At 35.6% G+C, this 22,868-nt stretch overlaps 2 protein-coding genes across 19 annotated transcripts in view; one reads left to right on the forward strand and one right to left on the reverse strand.

Moving 5' to 3' along the window:
* Positions 1 to 4,964, forward strand: part of Fmnl2 (formin like 2) — a 269,603-nt gene extending 264,639 nt beyond the window's left edge. For 6 of the 10 annotated variants that reach the window (XM_076928747.1, XM_076928745.1, XM_076928750.1 and 3 more), the window contains one exon: positions 2,960 to 4,964. Coding sequence is in view for 8 of the 10 variants with exons in the window: in XM_076928745.1 (XP_076784860.1) it covers positions 2,960 to 3,069 (110 nt within the window). In the remaining 2 variants the exon portion in view is untranslated. Of the gene's footprint in view, positions 1 to 1,546; positions 1,641 to 2,959 lie in introns of all 10 variants that reach the window. The other 4 variants (XM_076928746.1, XM_034495729.2, XM_076928749.1 and 1 more) reach the window with 2 other exon arrangements.
* A 2,786-nt stretch (positions 4,965 to 7,750) lies between these two features.
* The window catches only part of Prpf40a (pre-mRNA processing factor 40A), a 52,224-nt gene continuing 37,106 nt past the window's right edge, over positions 7,751 to 22,868 (reverse strand). For 5 of the 9 annotated variants that reach the window (XM_034495986.2, XM_034495983.2, XM_034495981.2 and 2 more), the window contains 11 exons: positions 22,140 to 22,273; positions 17,714 to 17,828; positions 17,443 to 17,546; positions 17,236 to 17,352; positions 16,829 to 16,966; positions 16,334 to 16,429; positions 13,441 to 13,527; positions 13,265 to 13,361; positions 13,121 to 13,182; positions 11,720 to 11,851; positions 7,751 to 10,110 (listed from right to left, as the gene is read on the reverse strand). In XM_034495986.2, the coding sequence (XP_034351877.1) occupies positions 10,018 to 10,110; positions 11,720 to 11,851; positions 13,121 to 13,182; positions 13,265 to 13,361; positions 13,441 to 13,527; positions 16,334 to 16,429; positions 16,829 to 16,966; positions 17,236 to 17,352; positions 17,443 to 17,546; positions 17,714 to 17,828; positions 22,140 to 22,273 (1,175 nt within the window). In that variant the 3' untranslated portion in view covers positions 7,751 to 10,017. The remainder of the gene's footprint in view (positions 10,111 to 11,719; positions 11,852 to 13,120; positions 13,183 to 13,264; positions 13,362 to 13,440; positions 13,528 to 16,333; positions 16,430 to 16,828; positions 16,967 to 17,235; positions 17,353 to 17,442; positions 17,547 to 17,713; positions 17,829 to 22,139; positions 22,274 to 22,868) is intronic. The other 4 variants (XM_034495987.2, XM_034495985.2, XM_034495982.2 and 1 more) reach the window with 1 other exon arrangement.

Raw genomic sequence — 22,868 nt, forward strand, 5'->3', positions numbered from 1 at the left:
GCACTGTGCTAGTGTGGAATGCTATCTTCCCTTTACATTTTTTGTTGTCTTTGTGCTGCATGGTTTTGTATTTGTCATGAGTGTATACTCACTACCATTTTCAGTACATGTGTGTATGTATGTACCACATTTTTGCAACATTATGGATGTGGGTGACAGTTAATAGAACCACTTGGAGACATTTGCAGAATTAAAAACAGTAAAAGATTTGGAGATTAATATCTTTGAAAAATGACAACAAACAGTAACTGCTGAGATCAGTATTCACTGAGTGTTTACTGTGCTCTAGTAGGTTTACTGATAGCATCTTCCTTCACAAGCCTTCTCAGTGCTAACACGGTAGTAAAATGATTAAAAGGGGAAGAGAACAATAGAAGGATCCTGCAGGTTATGGTGCCTGCCACCAAGCCTGACAACTAAGATTGAGCCCCCGGAGCCTAGTGGTGAAGGGAAAGAAGCAATTCAGGCAAACTGTCCTCAGACTGACATCGTCACCTGAACCATAGCTCATGCTGCTCCTGCCAATAAACATCGTAGAACGTCTATACTCTGTATGAAATAAATGAGAAAGGTTTTAAAGCTGCACTGAAGTCCTCTGCAAATTGGCCTTTCTCAGGTCTAATACAGTCCTAAGTGTGCCGGAACTCAATCTGAGCTTTATGCTGGGAATCTTTCCAACAATAAACCTTGAAAATGCTGAGCATAACCCAGCAGTTCATGACCCATGGCCCCTAAACCCTGCCCTGGACAGGTGACCTCTATTCACTGTCATGCCCCATTTCACCTGTCAGCAGTTCCATATTAAGAGCAGAGATGCAAGGCAGGAGGTGTAAGCAAAGACTAAGGAGCTCCCCATCTTTCTTATATCCCTTCACTGGCAACTCTGTTCCATGTCAAACCGTAGTACTTTCTGGTGATACGGTTATAACTCATCTACTTGGCAGGACAGTGGCAGCAGAAATACAGATAGTAAAAATTGCATTTTTTCATAGAATTTAAAAACAAAGCGGGGAGGTATAAGATTTGTCCAAGTAGTTTTCTGGGTTTAGTATTCATGTTAAAAAAGGAGCAAATATGTCTATGCATAGTTGCTTAGAAAAGAAACAAAGAACATACTACCAATCGTCAATAGCCATCTCCTATGCTGAGATTGACATGGAACTGGGTGTTTTGTGGCACAAGTATTCAATGAATTTTATTTGCTAGGTGTGCTTGTCTTTGAATCAAAAGATCTGTCATTGCCTGTTCTGCAGTGTGCTTAACCACCAGTGCTCATTAACTGGCTGAAAACTTTCATCTGCTCGGCTGTTTGTTGTTGGACTGTCTATCTTTCTGGAGCCAATCTTCAAAGCAGCTTGAACCTGGGTGATCAGGGCAGGGTGGGAAGATGCTCATCCTTCCCTGTTTAAACTAACACAACCTGTAGTAAAGCCTACACCTTCCATTAGCTAACATGCCCAGCATTGTTAAGCACTAAGTTGAGTTGCTTTCTGTTTTCATCCCATTTTTACTTAACCATCATTTTGTGTTTTTGTTTTCTGTTTAGCCTTAAAGAAGAATAATATCACTAAATTTCCAAATGTTCACTCGAGGGTAAGGATTTCTTCTAGCACACCGGTGGTGGAGGATACACAGAGCTGGCAAGCATCACTTTTTACTTAGCTTCCTCCTCTTTCCTATATGCAGTTCAGTGGTTACTTATTTATGGTTAAGGGTAATACTGGTGAGAATCTGACCAGTCTTTGTGCCTCACATGAGTAATGTGTGGCTTTCTCAGCTGGCCGTCATATTGTTTAATGATGGCTTGGCAAAAGAATTGCTGATTTTATCTGCTTCTCTTAATCTTCTTCTTGGTCTTCATGTTACTCAGTTAACTCCAGTTTTTATCTGGACGAATACAGTGGGAAGCTAGGGAAGTTGATCCATAGCTTTTGAAAGATGAGGAAATTTCACAAATAATTCATCTGAGGATCAATTAAACCACAGGGTTTTGGAAAGATTAATTTGTTTAGCCTGAGATGGACTAGATGGGCCACAATTTAAGTTACTTAGGAGCCAGAAGTTAATAGGCCTGTTGGTGCCAAGTCTAAGAGGATGGGGTCTGTCCCACTGGACTCCTTTGCCCTGTAGAATGTTCACCAATTATTAGTTTCTACGTACTCTATCAACTTAAACTAGGCCTATTTTAAAAGATTGAGTTCACAATAAAAAATACATATTATAGGGAAAATTAAGAAATCTTTTGTTTTGTCATGTCTTAACTCATAAGGCTAAATGCTGGCTAGACTATCAGTCTTATTTATGAAAGCATGCTTTCATACTAAGAGTGCTTACCTTAAAATTCCTGTTACTCCATTTCATCTCACTAAAACAATGCTGCCTTTACCAAGAATGCACTGCACTGGTTTGACTTACTCATTCACAGCCTTTTAAAATGTCAAACATTCTGCCTTGCATTAGGAATAAACTGGGAAGTTGGAGTTGGGCCTATTTTCCCTGTAGATTGGAGTATAAACAATAGATGGCAGGAGACTATTGGAGGGAGCTATTAAGTATTATTTCCAATTCATAAAAAAGTTGTCAAGTATCTAAAGCAGCATAAACAGTTGTTCTATTGTTCCTTCCTGTCTCACCTTTGTTAAAACTATGAAGACAGCTTTTGAATTTTGCAGTAAAATTCATTGTAATCAGTTGCTTCTAATTGGAGAAACATTTCAAAATATTTCAACTAGCCAAGCTACTATCAGTGATAGAAATAATCTATGCCTCAGAATCCTCCCAGTATTACATCTTATTTTAATTGTAAATGCTGAAGGAAGATGTACACTTTTGGTTGAATGCTCAATGGGTTTGAAGGGCCTGTTAGTTGAATCTACACAAGCTGCTTTGACTGGCTGCCAACTGTCTTGCTAAGATGTACTTGACTGCCGTCCTTTCATTGGCATTTTCCTCTTTGCAGATCTTAGAAATCAACCTTACAGACGAGCCGATGCGGTGAGACGAAGTGTGAGGCGGCGCTTCGATGATCAGAACTTGCGTTCTGTTAATGGTGCCGAAATAACAATGTGACCTGAGACCGCCTTCATGAGAGGGTATCCATGAAACTGCCATTCCAGCCTTCAATACAGATCAAATACTCTCAAGGGCTCAGATTTAGCAAACACATAGGAATTTAAAAATGATGGATTCTCCTTTTAACCCCTGTTAACAAGTGCCTAAAATTGGAAGTAACTTGCTCAGATTAATCAAAGCAATAGGATTTGACTTAAATCTTTTTACATCAGTATGTTACTCAGTTTTTTAACCAAAATGTAAATTTCATAGGAAATTCATTATTTGCCATTGTGATTGTCTCACATAGCCCAGCCTGGTTTCCTGGTAATCTGTAAATAACAGGGCTGTATATGTTATGGACATCCTTTGCTGAGAGGTCTAAGAAATTGTGTGTTCGAGCCATATTCACCAACTTCTAACAAGGGACTGGAAACAGGGGAGATGGAAGCTGGCACACAATTACCAATTAATTTCTATCATTAAGTCCCAGCAAAGTACAAACAGGATGCAACTGCAGTACCACTCCAAGTCACTCAGTTCCATCCTATTTCACATTGTTTCTGTGTAAGGGTGCCATGCACAAAGGCATTCACTTGTATGACTGCAAGATGGCATAAAACATTGAAGACTTATTTCTTAAGCTAGAGGCAGCTTTTAATAATGCAAATGTTTATTAATTAGCACTAAAATGAATAATGTCTCAGTATTCTGATTTTTGAGGACCAGTATGGGTGAATCCTTAAAATAGAAATTGGTGCCTTGTTAGTCAGGGAGATTTTACAACAAGCTCTATCAGTAAGCATTCAAAATTACAAGTGTAATGTTGGGAACCTGGCCTTATTCTCTTCTGACAATCGAAGGGTCCTATTTTTTTTCCTTTGTAAACTATACTGATACAGCTGACATTAAGTTATCAGGGCTGAATTGCTTTGTGTATTTCTCACTTATGGGAAATTCCAATTCAATTAACACTGAGATTAAGTTTAAATTATGTGATAGGGTTAAATGGTGAACTAAGTCACTTACCTTCCTCACTGGCAAGGCATTTCCATCCATTCCAAAGTCAAAGACTGGACTGAAGCAAAATCTGTACTTTTCATAATACATATTCTGCTTCTTCTGGCTTACCTTGTTGGTACATCAGTATATTAATGTAAAAATTATTGTATAGTATTTAACCACCAAATCTGTGTTCATGTGAACCCCTTGGTGAAGGTCCCCTTTTTCATGGATGTGTAGTTATATGATCTTTAAAATGTACAGATATTTTGCTATAAGATTGGTGCAGTTTTTTATGGTTTTTACACTTCTCTTTAATTCCTAAGCCTCTAGATAATACTGTAAATATTGTTTTAAAATGCATCAGCCTATGCTACACAATCTGAATGTTACTTTAACTTAAAGTTTGTTTTTTAAAATATATACATATATATATACATATATATATATATATATGTATATATATATATATATGTATATATATATATTTAACTACAAGGACAGTTTAAAAGTCAGTTACCACATTTCACAGTAGTATGCCTATTTACAGATCTCTTTTAAACTGCCACTTGCTGTCACATTCATAAATGTGTAGTCTAAAAAGAACATGCCAAGATTGTTGTCTTGTTGAGTCAATATTCATCTTGGTGAATATACTAATTTGATCATCATATCAGACAAATATCTGGACGTTTCTCACACAAATCAGCTGTTTCCCAAAGGTGTGCATTTGCCTGAAGCAAACTGCCTATCTCCCAGTGTACAAATAGACAATAATGTTGGCATATTCTTCTGTCTGTCTATTAATGGCCCTGCTTCTTAGCAATATTAGAAATGTTTTATAAAAGCAATTCATGTTACTTTCCTGGTCTTTTCATGCCATTTGAGCAAATAAACTATTTACACTACTATTCTGTCAGATGTTCTAATCCTTTGTGTATTTTATGCTGTTTCATTTTATATAGACTCACACATAGCTTGTTATTTGAGCTTAGGCTACAAAAGTCGTTTATTTTAGAAAAATTGCTCCCTCATATGCTTTCTTGTAACTTAGAAGAAAAAGTTGTACAGCCAAGCCAAGAACACAAGGCCCTCCTCTCCTGCCCAGTTTCCCACAGGTTGTGGTCAAACACACCTGGTCTTTTGACCTATTTGAAATGTCTTAAGGTATTACACATTTAGAACATGTTAAGACTAGAACTATAGCAGTATAGCTCAAAGGAAGATTTGGTTAATTTTAGAGATGTTTATTAAGAGTAATTTAGTTGGGGATCCAATCCAGGCCCTTGCATATGCTACTCCTGAGAATTAAGTATGCTTTCATCCGGTGTTAATGCAATGTCCCATGACATTCTGAGTCAATTTCTATTGGACACAGAATATAAGTAACACCAAATCACTGACACTACTTTGCTGTTCAACACACACTTTTTCTGCAGATTACTAAATCTTACAGAGGCAGATGAATATGTTTATACTAAGTCTATTTGATATTCTGCCTATTCTAGTTTTTATTTAAAGTTGCTAGTATTCATTTTCACGAAAAGAATCGAAGAAAAAACAAGTCTGAGGTTGTTCTGATTTTGTGGGGCGGGGTGGATTAAGATCTAACAGTTTAAGCAAAGTGGGTACTACACTGAGAAGCAGGGTCGCGGCACTTCGAGTCATAACAGAGAACTTAGGGTAGAGGGCAGAGACTTAAAGAAAAACGGTGACACAAATCCAACTTATTTAATAAATATGCCATTTCTCTATTTACAAAAGGTCTGTTATATCTACGAGATTTATACATCACGCAAATATAAAAACAAATAAAAACCTAGTGATTACATAGAAAAGATAAACATTTTCCCAATTACTCACCTTTTTGAACAAATCCTGTTCAGTTGTAGAGGAAGGCAAGAAGACTAACACCTACCCAAAATGTTAGTAGTCAGGGCCAAAAAACAAACAAAAAAGTTTATCAGTAACAAGGAGATAATCTAGTAACGATCATAGCATAGTATCAAAAAATGGCTTAGCTTGTATGTGACCTGCTCCATAGCCTAGACTGAAGAGCAGAGTTATAGGCTAGCCTGCTTCTCTGAAATGTAAACATTACACTAAAGTAGTCACTGTCAAATTTTAGTTCCATGGGATGGTCTTGAATTAGAATCTACTCATTCTCAAATGCACCTGTTGAGTACAGCAGATTTAGGAATAACATCTTAATAAAGAACTTAAACCAGCAGAAAAAATGGAAGGACAGCTAAACAAAGTGTAGGTCATCTTTCATTCTCACTGTGGAGCGCTACAGTTTTGCCATGACTCATCCCTTTAAAATAAGTGTACTTTACAGGGAGGCATCAGTTCTCAGTGGTATGGTTTAACCTCTTTAAGCCCTTTAGTATGGATGATGGGATACATATGACTATGTATGTCAACTGATAGTCTATATCTGTTAAGTGCAGTCAGAGCCCTACTCAAGACATGTATGTATGTATGTATGTATATATGTACGTACAACACACTCATTGACTCATAGTAGTGAATGAACCATATAAATCCGACCCTAAGACTTTGCAAGAGTACCAGTGTCATCAGAATAAACAGAGGACTTAAAACACATAGGAGGATGAGAGCTGTTAAGAGTGGCATGTCATTAGAAGAAACATGAAAACATAAGCCTCTTGTAGTTCCATGAAAAAAAAAAAAAAATCACAGCATCATTTTCCTTTTCCTTTTTTGGTAAGTATATTTAACCTAGAGGAGAAAGGTGGGTTAAATTAAAAGTTTCCCCAACGGAAACTATGTAAGTTAATCTAGTTTGTTTTCATGTCTATTAGACAGTCTCAAAAACTTTACAAATTTATATTTAAGTTTGCATCATTTTATGTTCAAATTCTATAAGCATAAATTAAAGCATTCTCCATAACTCTTCCCTAGGTACTGTCTGATTAGAATGTGTAAATCTAATTTTTCTCTTCTGGAAGCAAATGTCTACTGAACACTCAGTCAACCTTAAATGCTGGAGGAAAACCAACAGCACTCAGCAAATGCTTAGTAAAGCATATAAATGAATGAAAGCAGTGCACTACAGCCTCACTACAGTTTACAGGAAAATGCATAGACTTTTTAGTTGCTATAGTTACTCTACAAGAACTGCCTTACTGCAGGTACATTCTTTTATTTTATAGTTACACACCAGGCCCACTAAGAAAAATCCAAATGATGAAGTTGAAGTTTTACAAGTTGACCCCAAAAATCTATGCTCCTGTCACATTAAATTCATTTGAGAAGATGGCAAATAATCCATATGCTAAGTTGGCCATACTGTCTCTTACAAATTTTCCCAACATGGAAGTGATAAGAGAAAATACGAATATCAAGTATCTGAGGGTCATGATTTTGCCTGATATTAAATACATTAGCAAGTCTGATTAATATTAGTGATGCTGAGGACAGTATGGTTTCAGCATTAGACTCCTAGTCTTAACTGAAATATATAAACTTATATTAACTGCTTGGCTATTTGAGTAACTCTAGAAGAAACAAGCATTCAAAGATACATCAGCCTTTGCCAAACTAAAGGTTTAGAAACAGGATCTACTGGATTTAAAAGATGCAGAGATTTAGGACTGCCCCATCACCTGTGCCTTCACACTAACTCTAACAACTACAGTGTATCTGATGGTATAATCAAAACAAGACAATAGAGTAGACTTGATTTACATGTTTTATAGCAAGGATATTACATTTTCAGGTACCTAAAGTCAAAATTCAACACACTGATATAAAACTTCTATTTAAATCAATAGGGTTTCTGTTATATTGATCTGTTCACAGTAACATTTACAAGAAGAAAGGCAGAGGCAGGGGGATCTCTGAGTCTGAAGCCTGCTGGCCTACAGAGTTCCAAGACAGCTGCTGCTACACAGAAAATCCCTATCTCAAAAATAAAAACAAACAAAAAACTGTTTAATCAAGAGAATCACTTTATGTCTTTTGTTGTGTCTGATTTGCATAGGTTTACTGCAGGGATATTTTAATTGATCATGTTTTATAAGAATTTGAAGATGTGAAGAAATTATAAGAAGCACAGAAATCTATTTTGAGGACATGCTAAATCATCAATAGCTTTTTATTCAAATATATCAAAAATTTAATGTTGTATTTTAAAAATCATTATTCATGGAATTAAAACATATTTTACAGACTTCTAATTTCTCTTATGTAACATTACTGGTTTGTTTCCCAATATCATAAGCATGATTTAAAGCCTATCTCTGACCTCCATGTCACGTGCTGGGACTGACTAGCAATCTTGACTATTGCTAAACGAGGACCTCTGAAAACTAAACTCAAGGAAATTCTGTTGCCAGTTGTTTGGTATTTTGAGTTACATACAATGGGGGGTAGGGGTAGGGCCTAAAGCAAGCAATTTGCTTATATAAGGTTTTCTCAAAAATAATATTTTCCACAAAGTATGTCTTATTTCTCGACAGAAAATGACATGACAGTGAGAAGTTTAGAAACAAAGTATCTCTATTTTTGAGTTTTTAAACAATGGCCACTATATTTAATCAAAACACTGGGCAGGATAGAAAAAGGGTTGTATTGATCTGTCCTAACTCATTTAAAGGGCAATGAAGTAACTTATATTCTATTTAAATCTCAACTTGAGATAATCTCAGCATGTCGAAATTAAAAGAGCAAAGAGAATATTAAAGACCAACTGTTATGCGTTACTTAAGAAACAAAAACTTCCTGCACTGAAGGGAAGAGTATAAATCACATTACTAACCCTCAAAAGTTAGCATGTAAAGAGTATTGTAATTTTAAGCCACTGCCTTTCTAAAATATTCCATAGGAAATTTATAGGTGAAAACACATTAAGAACCTCATAGACACTGATTTTTAAGCGTAATGTAGCTACCATGGGTAGGATGAAACAAAATTTCAGGGATTTATTATCTTGAAAATGATCATACAATTTCCTTAGAGCTGAGCAGCCTATGTAGAAATAAACACTAGTGCACACTACAAGAGAAGGTTTAATAATAGATAAAAATGTACAAAAATATTGAAATCAGAAATGCTTTAGAATGTGTACCATGAAGTCAATACTTCTCAGTGAGTAAGGAAGGTAATTTACAACCTCCTCAATGGAATTAAAAAAAAAAAAAATGAAAGCGAAAGGTTGGATTAAAAATTAAAATGTTTAAGTCAACATTGATTTCCCGCCCCCGACAAGGATATTTCAACTATTACCCAAAAGTTTGGTGGCACATTCTTTAGTAGGTCCTTAAGGCAATATATTTAAAACTAATTTACAATTTGACTTGATGTTAGCTATTTTAAAACATCACCTCAAAATAGATGCTCAAAATAATGCCCTCATAAGCCTTTTGAAAATGTTCAGATGTTTCATAAAAAATAATGGTGGCTTTATTACAGCAGTGCTCATTAGCACCACTGCTGGTAAAGGTCTACCAGGTTTCCATCAAAGACACCTATTTCTTAAGAGCTCACCACAGAAGATCACATTGGCTTAACCAGTTCAGTAGTGCACAAAAAAGCAGTCTTATCATAGGTTGCTGGTGCTTTTTTTGTACTACATTATCAAAAAATTTTCATTGCATCTTCAAAATCCAACTTCTATAAAGGAAATCAAATCACCTCATGACTTAGAACAAAGTAGAGACATCTGCAGCTATCATGAAATTGCCACTTTTAATCCATCCTGCAGTGCCCTATGAAAGGGTCACAGAAAGACAGTTATTACCATAGGAAAATATGATTCTTGATATAGAATCAAGTTATTTTCAATTTCCTTTGCTTTTATAAAGTCCACAGTAACAATACATAAATGCACTTTTTTTCCTGTGACACAATTAAAACCCAGTGTTATGTAAATTGGACTTAAAATAATCCCTGGTCTGAATTAGACTTTAAATCATACTATAAACATATATTTGGTATAATTTATTGATCATCATCCAGTTGCTCCAAAAGGGTTCTTCTGCGCTTTTCTAATTCCCCTTCACTCAGCTCACTGCCGGAAGTGTCCCAGTTACCCTGCAAAGACAGTCAACGCAATCACAATGAAAGTCCTGAAAACGTTAAGAAAAAGTGAAACTGTAAAAAAGATTCTAAAGTAGATATGGAATTTTAGTCACACAAACACATTTCACAGGGTTTTAAAACTGATACTTTGAGCCAAAGCCTAGCACTTGGTTATTAAACAGTTCTTGGATGTCATTAGAGGAAAAAAAAAGTGAAGATATGGATTTTGTGTAGAGCTACCTCAGTTTATATTAAAATATGTAAACAAGGAAAATGATACTTTTTTTGTTTCATACAATTAAATATGAATTGTTCCTACTTAATGGCAGCCACAGGTCCTATGCTGTGTAGTTTTTGCTAATTTTATAGATTTTAGGTAATGCTGTAAAGCAATTTTAAGTTTTAGACTTAATTTAGACTCTAAATTGTCTTTGATCTTATGCTCAAAAACACAAACAAGACTTATCTATGAGCTATAACCTCAAAAATTAGAGTGCTCCTCTGAAATGTTTTGTTTAAACCACTGCTACGAAAGAAAGAAGTATAGGGAGTGATTCACTCTTCATAGAGGTCATGAATCGATCATTCAAAAAGTTAAAAACAAAAAGGAGGGGGGAGTTGAATATGATTAAAACACTTTGTAGAAAATTATTTAAACAACAACAAAAAACCAAGACAGCAAGAAAACAACAGCACACAATTACAGACAACACTATGCCAATGGATCAGACCATCCTGCTACAAGGAGAGGCTTCTCTTCACTGACAACTCACAAACCCAAGTCTGTACAACTAATGGCAAAACCAAGAAGGCTGATGCCATTGTATGCCCTGCCATTGTTGTGTACAAGAAGAATTAAGCACTGTGTACTTTGATAGTAACATATTAATTAATTTTCTGTTCCCCTGTGCCTGCAGCTCTCTAGTCTACACTAGTTGCTGGGATGCTACTTCTTGAAACTGAATTTGTGAACAATGAACAGTGATAACTATGAGTATCAAGAGAAGCCCTGATTTGAGCCTTCCAAACTTTATATGCGAATGGTGTGTGTACGGAGGGGTGGTGATGGTGTCAAGCACAGTAGAACATTCCTTTAATCCCAGCACTCAGTATGCAAAGACAGGCAAATCTCTTAAGTTCTAAGACAGCCAAAGCTACAGAGAGAAAACCTGTCTCAAAAACAGAACAAAACCTCAATAATTTGAAAATCAAGGAGTCAGTGCCCACTTTTACAGTGCCAGTACTTTTACAGTACTTCGTAGTGGTACTGTAAAATTCAAACATTTCAAGGTAAATGACAACGATTTTGTACTGTTAATTTGCTGTTAAAATTTTTTAAGGAATATAAATTTAAGAGAATCAACCAGATGGTCATTTATGAAGTGGTACCAGAAATCTATTTCTTTTTATTTCATCCCAAGAAGCATTTCCTCCTAATTTAGACAGGAAATGAATGGTACCAGAAATCTACTTTGTGATAAGCAGTGAAGAGAATTTATTCTTTTCTTCAATGTTAGCAGACCAAGGAAAAAAAAAATCCTATAAACACCATCAAGGTTTAATGAGGGAATCAATTTTTGATTTTTGTGAATTCAGGAAAGAAACAATTTTCAGTACTTACAGAATCCTTTCCAGTCTTTTTCTTAGGTGATTTGTGTTTTGATTCTGATCTCTGTCTACTTCTGTCTTTTTCACTTTCTCGATCTTTTTCTTTTTTATCCTTCTCTCGTTCAGTATCTGATTCTGGAGAGTCCTATGTAAATAAAAACCAACATGTCAGAATTTTGGTAAGCATACCGTTCTCTTACAAATTATTTATGCAGGCAATATTTAATATCACATTTATTAGGTTAGGTGTAAAATGTAATGTGTTAACCTCAGGATTTTTGTTGTTGTTAAGATTTGAGACAGGGTTTCTCTGTGTATTCCTGGCTGTTGTGAAACTTGCTCTGAAAGCAGCCTAGTATCAGACTCAGAGATCTGCCTGTCTCTGCCTCCCACATGCTGAGACTAAAGGTGTGTGTCATCATGCCCTACTCTGAGCCCCAGAGTTTAAGAGTTTCTCCAATGTTCATGAGGGAGAGACAGAAGGAGTGTTTCCCACAGGAAGAACATTTGGATATGTTAAAACACCATTAAAAGCCTTACTACCAGGTTAAAGTATAGAGCAATATTACTTATTATTTAGAAGCCAGGACCCCATACATGCTAAGCACACACCCTTAATGACCCTTAGTTCCTGCACATTTTTCATCAAGTGTAATTCTGGTTTACTTAGATCTGTATAAGGATACTGCTGAGTAAGCTATTCATTTAATCCACAGAACGAGGTTGAAAAATCACTGAGAAACAAGTTATTTAATGTTAGTGCTTAAATAAGTAGTTCTGGGTTAGATAGATAAAAATATTAGGGAGCAGCATGAAAAACCAAAACAACCAATCTAATTCAATACATCTGTGGTAAAGCTCAGGCACTAACATTTTTGAAAAACTCCTATGTCAACCTAATATACATCTACAGCATTAGAAAAGAAACTGTTCAAGCATTTGTATTTTCTGTTTCTTTGTCTCTTTTAAAACTTAAAAGACCAGGTTAGGAATCCTAATACTTGTGTATATTTCAGTTTGAAGTTCCAAGCAACTTTAATGGAAGATTAAGGTGAAGCACACCTATATGTTCTGGCTTTTGTTCCCAAAGTAAAAGACCACAGTGATTTAAATTATGAGAAGGCCCTAAGAATCCTTTCTAGAGCAAAGCCTTGGAATATTGTTTGGGTTTTTTTTTTTTTTTTTTTTTTGTTTTTTGTCTTTTTTTTATTTTTTTTATTTTTTTTTTTTTTTTTTTAGATTTTTTGAGACAGGGTTTCTCTGTGTAGCCCTGGCTGTCCTGGAACTCACTCTGTAGACCAGGCTAGCCTCGAACTCAGAAATCTGCCTGCCTCTGCCTCCCAAGTGCTGGGATTAAAGGAGTGCGCCACCACCGCCCGGCTTTGGAATTGTTAAAAACTAGAAACTTTCTTACAGATTTATGTCTCCTCTTTTTGCTTTTCTTCTTATGCTTTTTTGATTTCTTATAACTTCTCTCTGTGGATCATAGAAAGCGATAATGTCAGAATATGAGGAAATCAAAGTTTCAAGCTTTACTCAAGGAAAGAGAAGTGCTTACCAGACTCGGCACTGGAAGAATGTTCTGAAGCAGAATGGGATTCTGATCGCTGTCTTTTTTTCTTTGAATGGCTGTCATCATCATCTGAATCTGATCCCTAAACAACACATATAGATACATTCACAATCATGTTCACCAATGTTTTGGTCTACTGTGCCAGCCAACACACTTCTTACCGATCGAGAGCGGGAGCGTTTCCTGTGGTGTTTTTTAGATTTCTTAGAATGTTTCTTGTTCTTTGAATGATGATGCTGACATTCATGCTAGAGTGCAAAAGAAAAATTGTAAGCACTGCACTTGCTTTGTACAGGCAAGAACAAGAAAATGGTACAAGCTTAACACATGAGATCTTCAAAAATATCCTAAACAAGATAGTTTAGAATAAGATGCCCAGTGATTATATAAAACATTATTTTTTATTCTTATTAGCTATTCATATATATTCACTTATATTATGTATTTATATAGATATTTTAAAAATTTTACAAGGTATTAATGAAGTAGTTTTTATTAAAATGATGGCATTGGTAAGGCAAAGTATAATGTCTTAGAAAGGTGTAACTTTCAATAATAATTTTAAAAACTGTATTCAGGCATAATTTTGCTGGCTAGGCTGACTAGGTTTGGTTAGTAAGCTAGGCTTACTAACTTAGATAAAAACATAGATAAAAACCAAACTCTCGGGCATCCTTAAACATATACATTATCTATTTCTTTTTTATTTCATCCCAAGAAGTGTTTCCTCCTAATTCAGACAGGGAATACTTATTTAACTACAGGTTGTGTTCTTAACACTTATTGAACAATTTATTGTGGGTAGCAGGTGGTGGTAGTGGATAGAGTACAGAGACAGTTATGAAATAGTTCAGTATGTAAAGGCCAAGACCCAAGTTCTATCCCTGGCACCCATAAGGCAGAGGGAGAGAATAACTCCTGGATTTACCTTCTGACTTCCATATGAACTCTGTGGCTTACACATATGCACAAACAATTGTAAAGAATATATTCATGGGGCTACTTGGAAAGGAGAGGTACTGCAGTAAAAGCTCCTTATTCTAACAGTTATACCCCTGGCTTAGATAACATACATTTGGTAGAAAAAAAAAAGAAATGGAACATCTGGCTAAGAATGAAGCCATCTCTATCTCACTGAACGGTGCCTCAAGAACTAACTAATCAGGTTTCAGAATCTGAATTGTTCACCCTTTTCCTATAGTACCATCTTTAGATTCGTTTACAACTTTACTGCATTACCTCTAGCTCAAATCACCAAAAATACATAGCTGGCGAGTCTCTGTATGTGTGTAAGTAGTGTGTAAATGAAGAGCGTGAGTGTGTACCCATGCCAAGGTCAGATGAAAAATTAAGATATCTTCTATAGCTCTCAACCTTTCCCCCTTGAGACCCAGTCTCACTATATCTCATAAATTCCTTGTTTTGGCTAAGATGGCTAGCCATTAAGATCAAAGATTTCCCTGTATCTACCCATACCTGATACATATTATTTTTCATGCTTGTACAACAACATTCTTTACGCAATGAACCATCTCTTCATCGCTTGGAGATTCTTGATTACAAAAAGGTAGATCCTACATTCCTTAGGATACACCATCTCAAAGTCCCAAATACATTCAAATGCTTTGGAATATGGGCATAACCAAGCTTTTTTTTTTTTTTTTTTTTTTTTTTTTAAATTTACTTTACATTATAACCAATTCTCCCCTCCCTCCTCTCCTAGTCTCTCCCTCTCAATCCCTTTCTCCTCAGAAATGGGAACGCCTCCCATGGATATCAACCAGCTTTGGTATATCAAGCTGCAGTAGAATTAGGCGCATCTTTTCCTATTCTGGCAGGGTAAGGCCTCCCAGTTAGGGTAAAGGGATCTAAAGGTCGGCAGGAGTTAATATAGTGCCTGCTCCTGTTGTTTAGGAATCCCACAAGAAGACGCAGCTGCACAACTGTTACATATGTGCCGAGGGATTAGGTCCATCCTATGCATACTCTCTGTGTAATGATTCAGCCAATGGGCCCCGGTTAGTTGATTCTATGGGTTTTCTTGTGGCATCCTTGACCTCTCTGGCTCCTTCAGTCCTTCCTCTCCATCTTCAGTAAGACCTCCTAAGCGCCGTCTAATGACTAAGAGTTTGATACAAGATTTTTGTGGATGAATCCTGTGAGGCTCCTAGGTAATACAAATCCTAGTAGTCTAAGGTACAGGGTAGTAAAATTTGAGGCAGAGTCTATTTCACTGAACCCAGAAAGACTGTTATTATAGCTGGCCATACTACTCACAGATTCTATCTCTAACCTCCTTGAATGATAGGATTATATGTAATCTACCATCTCCTCCCTGTATTTATGTGTGCTGGGGCATTACAAACTCCAGTCCTTACAATGGTAGAGCAAGGACTTTGCCCATTCAATCATTTCCTTGGCTCCCTTTAAACTTTTTAAAAAGCACTAATAAACAGGCAAATTTTATATACATATGCATGCTAGAAGCCATTGCTTACAAGACTTACTTCATGTTGTCAGTTCATATTTGTAACATCATAGACTTGCTGTAAGAATTTAGTACAATGTAAGCTCTATCAATGATAGATTAGCTCATACAGTCTATAGTTATTATTTAATAATCACTGGCCAATTCAGGATAATTTACAAGAGCCTGTCCTGAAACTACTCAAATATTCCTACTTGATATGTTCCCCCACTGTTATTTTAAGCAAAACTTCCAATTTTTCCCACTGTAATTCAGAAAGTCCCTAGATTTTTGATATACCTAATATAATATCTGAGACAGATATATTTTTTATTTTTATTTAGTTTTTTAAAATTTCTGTCCAAGAAAACTTTAGGATATTCCCAGGCATAATTACTGGCTGACAAATGGCTGAATTTCTGCAACTATAAAACAAAAAGCCAATTTCTGACATTAGCTTCAATAGCCCATGCAAACCTGTTTGTCATTTGAAACAATTCTACAGAAAGAAGCTTTCCTGGATCAGAACAGTGATTATTTTAATTTTAAAGTTTCACCTTTATATGTCACAATAAACTAAGAATTACCTCAAGCACATGCATGAAATCTTTAAATATTCTTTTTCTTTCAGATTCTAGAGTTATATCCTCAAATGCTGGTTCCTTTACAAATCGTTCCCGGATCTGGAAAGAAATGATATAGAATAAATATATGAAGATCCAGAAAATCTTATCATGATGTCTAAAAAAGCAATATGACCTATGGGGAAACCTGTGATTCACTTAAAAGCGAATTTTCTTCCTTCAAAAGTTATAGTAGGGTGTGCCAGTACATGCCTGGAGGCAGAGGCAAGTAGATCTCTGTAGCCTGGCCTTCAGAGTTCTAAGATAACCATTGCTACAAAGAGAAACCTCATCCCATGGTGGTGGTGTATTCAAACTATTTTAGACAAACTATTCCTAAATTAATGTCATAACTAACTTTTGACATAGACAGAATGTTTTATGAATAGTTTTAGCTTATCTGTGTCCCCTACAGACAAGTTAGTATTATTTTCAACTGTGAAGCACAAATATACATACATCTTCCCAGACAGCATCCAGTTCTATTGGAGGGGCAGCCTGTTTCAACATACTCTTAAAGGCAGACTCTTTCCGTTTCATTTTCCGAGCTTCCTCTTTTTCTCTTTCACGTTCACGGGCTTCTGCCTTTTCTAGTAACTATCACAAAAAAAAAAAAAAAAAAAAAAAAAAAAAAAAAAAAAAAAATCAAATCTAATAAGTTATGCTAAGTTCTGTTTCAGACAAGTCATTGTTCTTAAAAGTATTATCACATTTATAAATTTGACCTCTAACAATGAAAAATCTTTAGTTTGTTCTACTTTCTTTACCTTATAAATCCCATTTACGGTACCTTATCCCACTAGCCTATAACCTGAAGAAATTTTTAGATGAATAATTAGGTAGTTATCTGCAATAATTTAACTTACACTATTGAAAGCCAACTTGATATTTCCAGCATCCAAAGTAGTTGATCTTTTGGTTGAACTGATTATTGCCACAAAATCTTCAAAAGTAGTGTTTACTTCAACTACAAATCCTTTATCCTAAAAGCCAGAAATCTTGTTATAAATAACATGTAACTGTAAGGAATGAATCAATGTTTTCAAATAGTTAAGAAAAATTACTTTATTTACCTTCAAAATGTCTTTTATTATCTTTTTTTCATCATGATATCGTGCTTTAAGATCTTCAACATAAAACTTGAAAAGATCAAGTGCAGTTGATCCTAATGAAAAAACTAAAGAAGTCAAAAAGCTAGCTCTAACCAAGAGCTGCAATTACTTTTTGTTTGTAAAACAAACATAAAATAAAGCACACACCTCTCCTCCCCCAACAGCTGTGCTCCCACCCCTACCCACATCCATTCCGACTCCTATGGGATGTTTGGAAAGAGAAGAGTCTCACCCGGCTGACCCAGCATATTAGTGAATCGAATGTCAGAACTGATGGTTGGATACAGCTCCATCCAAGAGGACATAGAATGCAGCTGCCCATGCTCATGCAACTCATCTAGAAAGATCTGCAGGAGACAAACACGTGTGAAACACAGCAAAAACATGGTCAAAAGTACTAGCAAAATCTAAAACCCTTAAGTATGTTTAGGTGCAAAGAATATTTGCTATTTGATGAGAGCAAAAAATACTTCTAGACCACAAATAAATAATATAAACAAGTCATCTAAATTAAGAGATCTTTCAAACACTATACTATCCTTCTAGTCTTCAACTGCCTATCCCTTAAGACAGAAAACCACTTTCAGTTAAAAACAACAACAAAAATCCCTAAAATATTGCGTATGTATATAACTATAAATCAAAGATACTGAAATGACTGGGATTATCTATTTTCAAATGATGAGGCTAAAGAGTGAGTATGTGTATGTCCTGTATAAAACTGTGGTTTTTCTTTATTTTAAATTGTTTACTCTGCATCACCCACTTCCTTTCCTGTGCTGACAGTCAGGACTGCACACTTGGGCTTCAGTACTATCAGTGTTAATTGGTCTCCTAGGCATTAGTTCCTGTAATTCCTAGGTCTGCACTGCTCAATAGGAGATACTGGGGTCGGGGAGCGGTAGATGACTCACGCTGCTCCTGCAGCTTCGGTTCCTGAATGACAGCTTACCAGTCTAAAACTCCACTTCTAGGGTTATGATGCCCTTCTGTAGTATGTATATGAACATGCATGCAAAACACACATATACATGATATAAAAAATTACAATAAAAAATTTAAAGCCAACAATAAAAGGCAGTTTCTGAACAAATACATTGCGGCTGGTATAAAGTATGATTGTCTGCCAGATGGTGGAAGTGCATACTTTTAATCCCACCCAGCATTTGAAAGGCAGAGGGAAGTTCAAGGCCAGTCTGGTTTACAGAGTAAATTCTAGGACAGCTAAAGCCATCCACAGGCACACACAAAAGAACTCATCTCAATGTATTAAACATAAAACAAAGCCCCCTCAATTTTTAAAAATATTTATTTAACTAGACTGCTAAATTTGAAAACTGATTTAAGTTTAAATTTCATATACAGGATACATATTGTTACTGGGCAGCAATTTTGTAGAGTAAAATGTAGCTACATCCTACTACCACTCCCCTCTTTCAACAAAAATAGTGAAAGTGTTTTTAAAGTATTTCAGTCTTAAAATGCCTAAAACAGATGGATCTGCATTAAGATTTTTTTGGGTCCCCCCCCCCCCCAGACAGGGTTTCTCTGTGTAGCCCTGGCTGTCCTGGAACTCACTCTGTAGACCAGGCTGGCCTCGAACTCAGAAATCCGCCTGTTTCTGCCTCCCAAGTGCTGGGATTAAAGGCGTGCACAACCACCACCCGGCTTGCTCTAAGATTTTGAAGTTTACTCCTTTCTATCACATATTTTTGTTGATATCTCACTTGAGTCACTGAATTTTGAGTCTGATCCTATTTTAATAGTAGATCTCTAATTGAAAAATTGTCACACGAGGTTTGCCAATTTCTTTAAAGCTGGTATTCCACTAATTACTGGTGTTACTTTTCCTTTGACTAGTGATCACCAATAAAATTTTCCTTGGCTGAAGATCTCTACCTCAGATTCAACTCAGTATTATCTTTCCTTATCCATTCCCTTCTTTCCCCTCCAACATTGTTCTTCATGCCGCTATTCATATTTGTGCTTGAATTATGAACTGTCATCGATTCTGAGGGATATCCCTGATCTTTAAATTGTTTCTTCATTTTCTCCCTTGACTATTTTTCTCTTACCTCAAAAAACACTCTTTTCCTTTTTTCTTTTTGAGATAGGATCTCATTATGTACCCTTGGCTGTCCTGGATCTTGAAAGCAGACCAGGCTGGCTGTGAACTCTCAGATCTACCTGTTTCTATCTACAGAGCACAAGGATTAAATGTATGTGCTACCACCACATCCATCTCGAAAAGTCTAAAAAAAAAGTCCTGAGGTTTTCCTTACCAAAATATCTAAAGTCTAATTGCAACTTTCAACTATTTGTCAATCTTTTAACTTCATTATGCTAAATAATGAAGTTAAATTTTAAATATTTAAAGTTAAATAATGATTACTAAATATTTTAAGTGAGACACTTCACAATATCTTTTAAGACTGTACACTATAAAAATTGAATATTTGCTATTTTTGTAGATTTTTCTGTACCTTAGGATTTGTCAATCATCTGAAGGATGATAAAAATCAACATTAAGCTCCACCCAGAATCTTATTTTATTTAGTAAGTTTAAGGGTTTAGTAATTTGTATTTTATAACTTCCCAGGTAATGGTAATTCTGTGCATCTAGGGCTGGTTCTCAGAGGACCACTACTTTTGTCCTACAACACTTTCCTCTCTGTGACACATTTTTCCTTTGCTCCATTTAAAGACTTGTCTCAAACCTTTCTATTACAGTTGACAGGAATTCAAATATAGAACTTAAGGCTTAAAAAAAAAACACAATTCACCAGGTTTCTAGCAGAGATGCAACAAACTTAATATGTAAGTGTTAACTGACAGATCAAATCAAATCAAAACAAAAACACTGTAATCACTAAACTACATTATTGAATAGGTTCTTTCCACTCATGATTAATTTTGGAAATGACAGTTTCTCTTAATTCATTTCACTACAGTTCTAAACAAATCTTTGAAAGGTGAAATAGGACTGAAAAATTCCTGAGCTACATATATATCTTAAGCAGTAACGTAGTGATTTAATAACCACTTCCAATCTTATTTAAAGCCACATTTTACACTCAGCTAAACGGCCTTTAGTTAGAATCTCTCAGCCTGCAGTCATAGAATTTGGTACTCTGTATCATACTGTCTTACTCTCTGTGACCCAGATTTCTATTTTTATGTCTATTTTAAATTTAAATTATTGTAAATTTTTAAATCTTAAAAAGGCCTTGAAGCTTACCAACTGCAAAAGTCTAATAGCTCTCCTAAAAAGCCTTTCTTTCTTGTCAGATAGTTGATTAACTAGGGATAGCTTATTTTATAGCTAGCTACGAAAATTAGATTGAACTCTCTAAAACTGAGTATGAACATAGGTAAACAGACTGTGTACTTTCAAGGCTTTAGTAAGACTGGTCTTTGAAATCATTTTCCGTGCTAGATGTGAACACAGGAATGATAGATCCCACTAAGTGGACAACCAGGAACAATTTCAGAAGTCACAGTATTCACATGAGTGCATCAGTATTACCACATATTAAAACTTACCCTGTATCTACTGGATCAAATTCTTAGGATGAGACTTAATAATCTATATTCTTAGTAGTCACATGAATAATCTTACATAGCACTACTAAAAAAGTAACTTAAGAGTAGCAAGTTTCCTAGGACAAAGGTAAATTACTGTTTAACAGCTGTCATAGCAATCACTAGTAACCACTGACATGGCAGGATAATTGTTTTTTAAAGTCTTTTACATGAGTCTAACACAAATGAAATTTTAAGACCTACTTCCCTAAAGGATAGCAATAGATCAAACAGACTATTAATGCCAAGTAACAAACTTATATAAGCCATTGCAACCTTGCTGGCACCCTAGTACAGAGTTTAACACAAGACTAAAGACAGCTTGTAACCCAGACTGTATAGTTTTAAATTCTAGCTCCATACTTAGTATCGCACCAAGTCAGTTTCCTTATTTATCTGAATATATTAACAAACATCATAGATATACTAAGAAACAGCTTCAAAACCCAGGCTATACAGGTAAAATGCCTTAGCCACGCATTGTGGCACTTGTTTGTAATCTGTGCCCTTGAAAGGTGAAAACAAATGATTAAAAGAACAAAAGTGGTTTGGGCTACACAGCAAGTCTGAGGATAACCTGGGTTACCTGGGACCCTATCTCAAAGAAAACCCATAAAAATTTAAACAGCAAAAATTCATTTTCTTCAAATGGGAAGAATACCACAAGAAGTAATAAAGGAGCTACTGACTACAGAACATAGTAGGATGTTATACAAACTCTGATGGAAAGGGACTATGTTCCATGTCTATACTGTACAGCACGCCCTTTGGGAACTAAATACTAACTGCTACGAAGCAGTCCTCGCTCAGCTTGTTTCCATACAGCCCTTACGCTACAATGCTCAGCTAAAACCTTATGCTCAAGTTAAACAATGCTTGCAGCATCCTGCTACATTTCTTTGCCTCAAATGTCCAAGAACAAAAACTAAATTATAAAAATTAAAGAGTTCAACATACTATTCATCAACAAAGCCTAGGTAATGAACTGGAAACAAGTATCTCAGAACTGTTTTGATCCTTCTTGTCATTCAATGACTATATTACAGAACTAAGTTGGAAAGGCATCTTTCTATTACCTGAAAAGATTCTCTATTTTTACGTTGCCGCCTCCTTTCTCTCAACAAAGTCTTCTGTTTTTCTTCTTCTTCTTCTTTTTCTAAAGCCCGGATGTGTTCCTCAAAGCATATTAATGCATCTTCCTTGTCCATGTCTATAGTGTTTTTCCAATTTAAAAAAACAAATTTGAAATATTGACAAAGAAAGCAGTTTATTTGCATTAAACTTTACAAATTTCCGATTTAGTATTAAAAAAAAGCACTTGTACTTGAATTCAAACATAATTGTATAATGACACAAGTAATGACTTCAAATTCTACAGAGAATAAATGGAGGAGGATATGCACATGGTACAGTGGACTAGCTAACAGAAGCAATGTCATGCTTAACCCCCCAAATACTACTACTTCATGTTTAAAACATTTTAGTGGAAGAGTTCTCTACGCATTTGGTCATATTCATCACCTCCCCCATAACTCTTCACAGATGTCCCCTCTACTCATCCACCTAACTTTGCTGTCACCACTTTTTCTTGCTTACTTTAAACTCATCAAGACCAATTTGTCATGCCCAAATATTCTTGGATATACGGCCTTCAATGGATTATGTTAAGAGTTATCAGGATCCACTCTCTTAAAAGAGAACAGCCTCTCCCTCTCCAGCAGTTATCAGTTGCTAATACCTCTATAGTGAAGGGTGAGATTTCCTGGTCAACTCCCATTTTATACATGCTGTCTTAGTCACTGTGA

The sequence above is a fragment of the Arvicanthis niloticus genome, chromosome 2 (assembly GCF_011762505.2).
Source record: "Arvicanthis niloticus isolate mArvNil1 chromosome 2, mArvNil1.pat.X, whole genome shotgun sequence".
NCBI lineage: Eukaryota > Metazoa > Chordata > Mammalia > Rodentia > Muridae > Arvicanthis > Arvicanthis niloticus.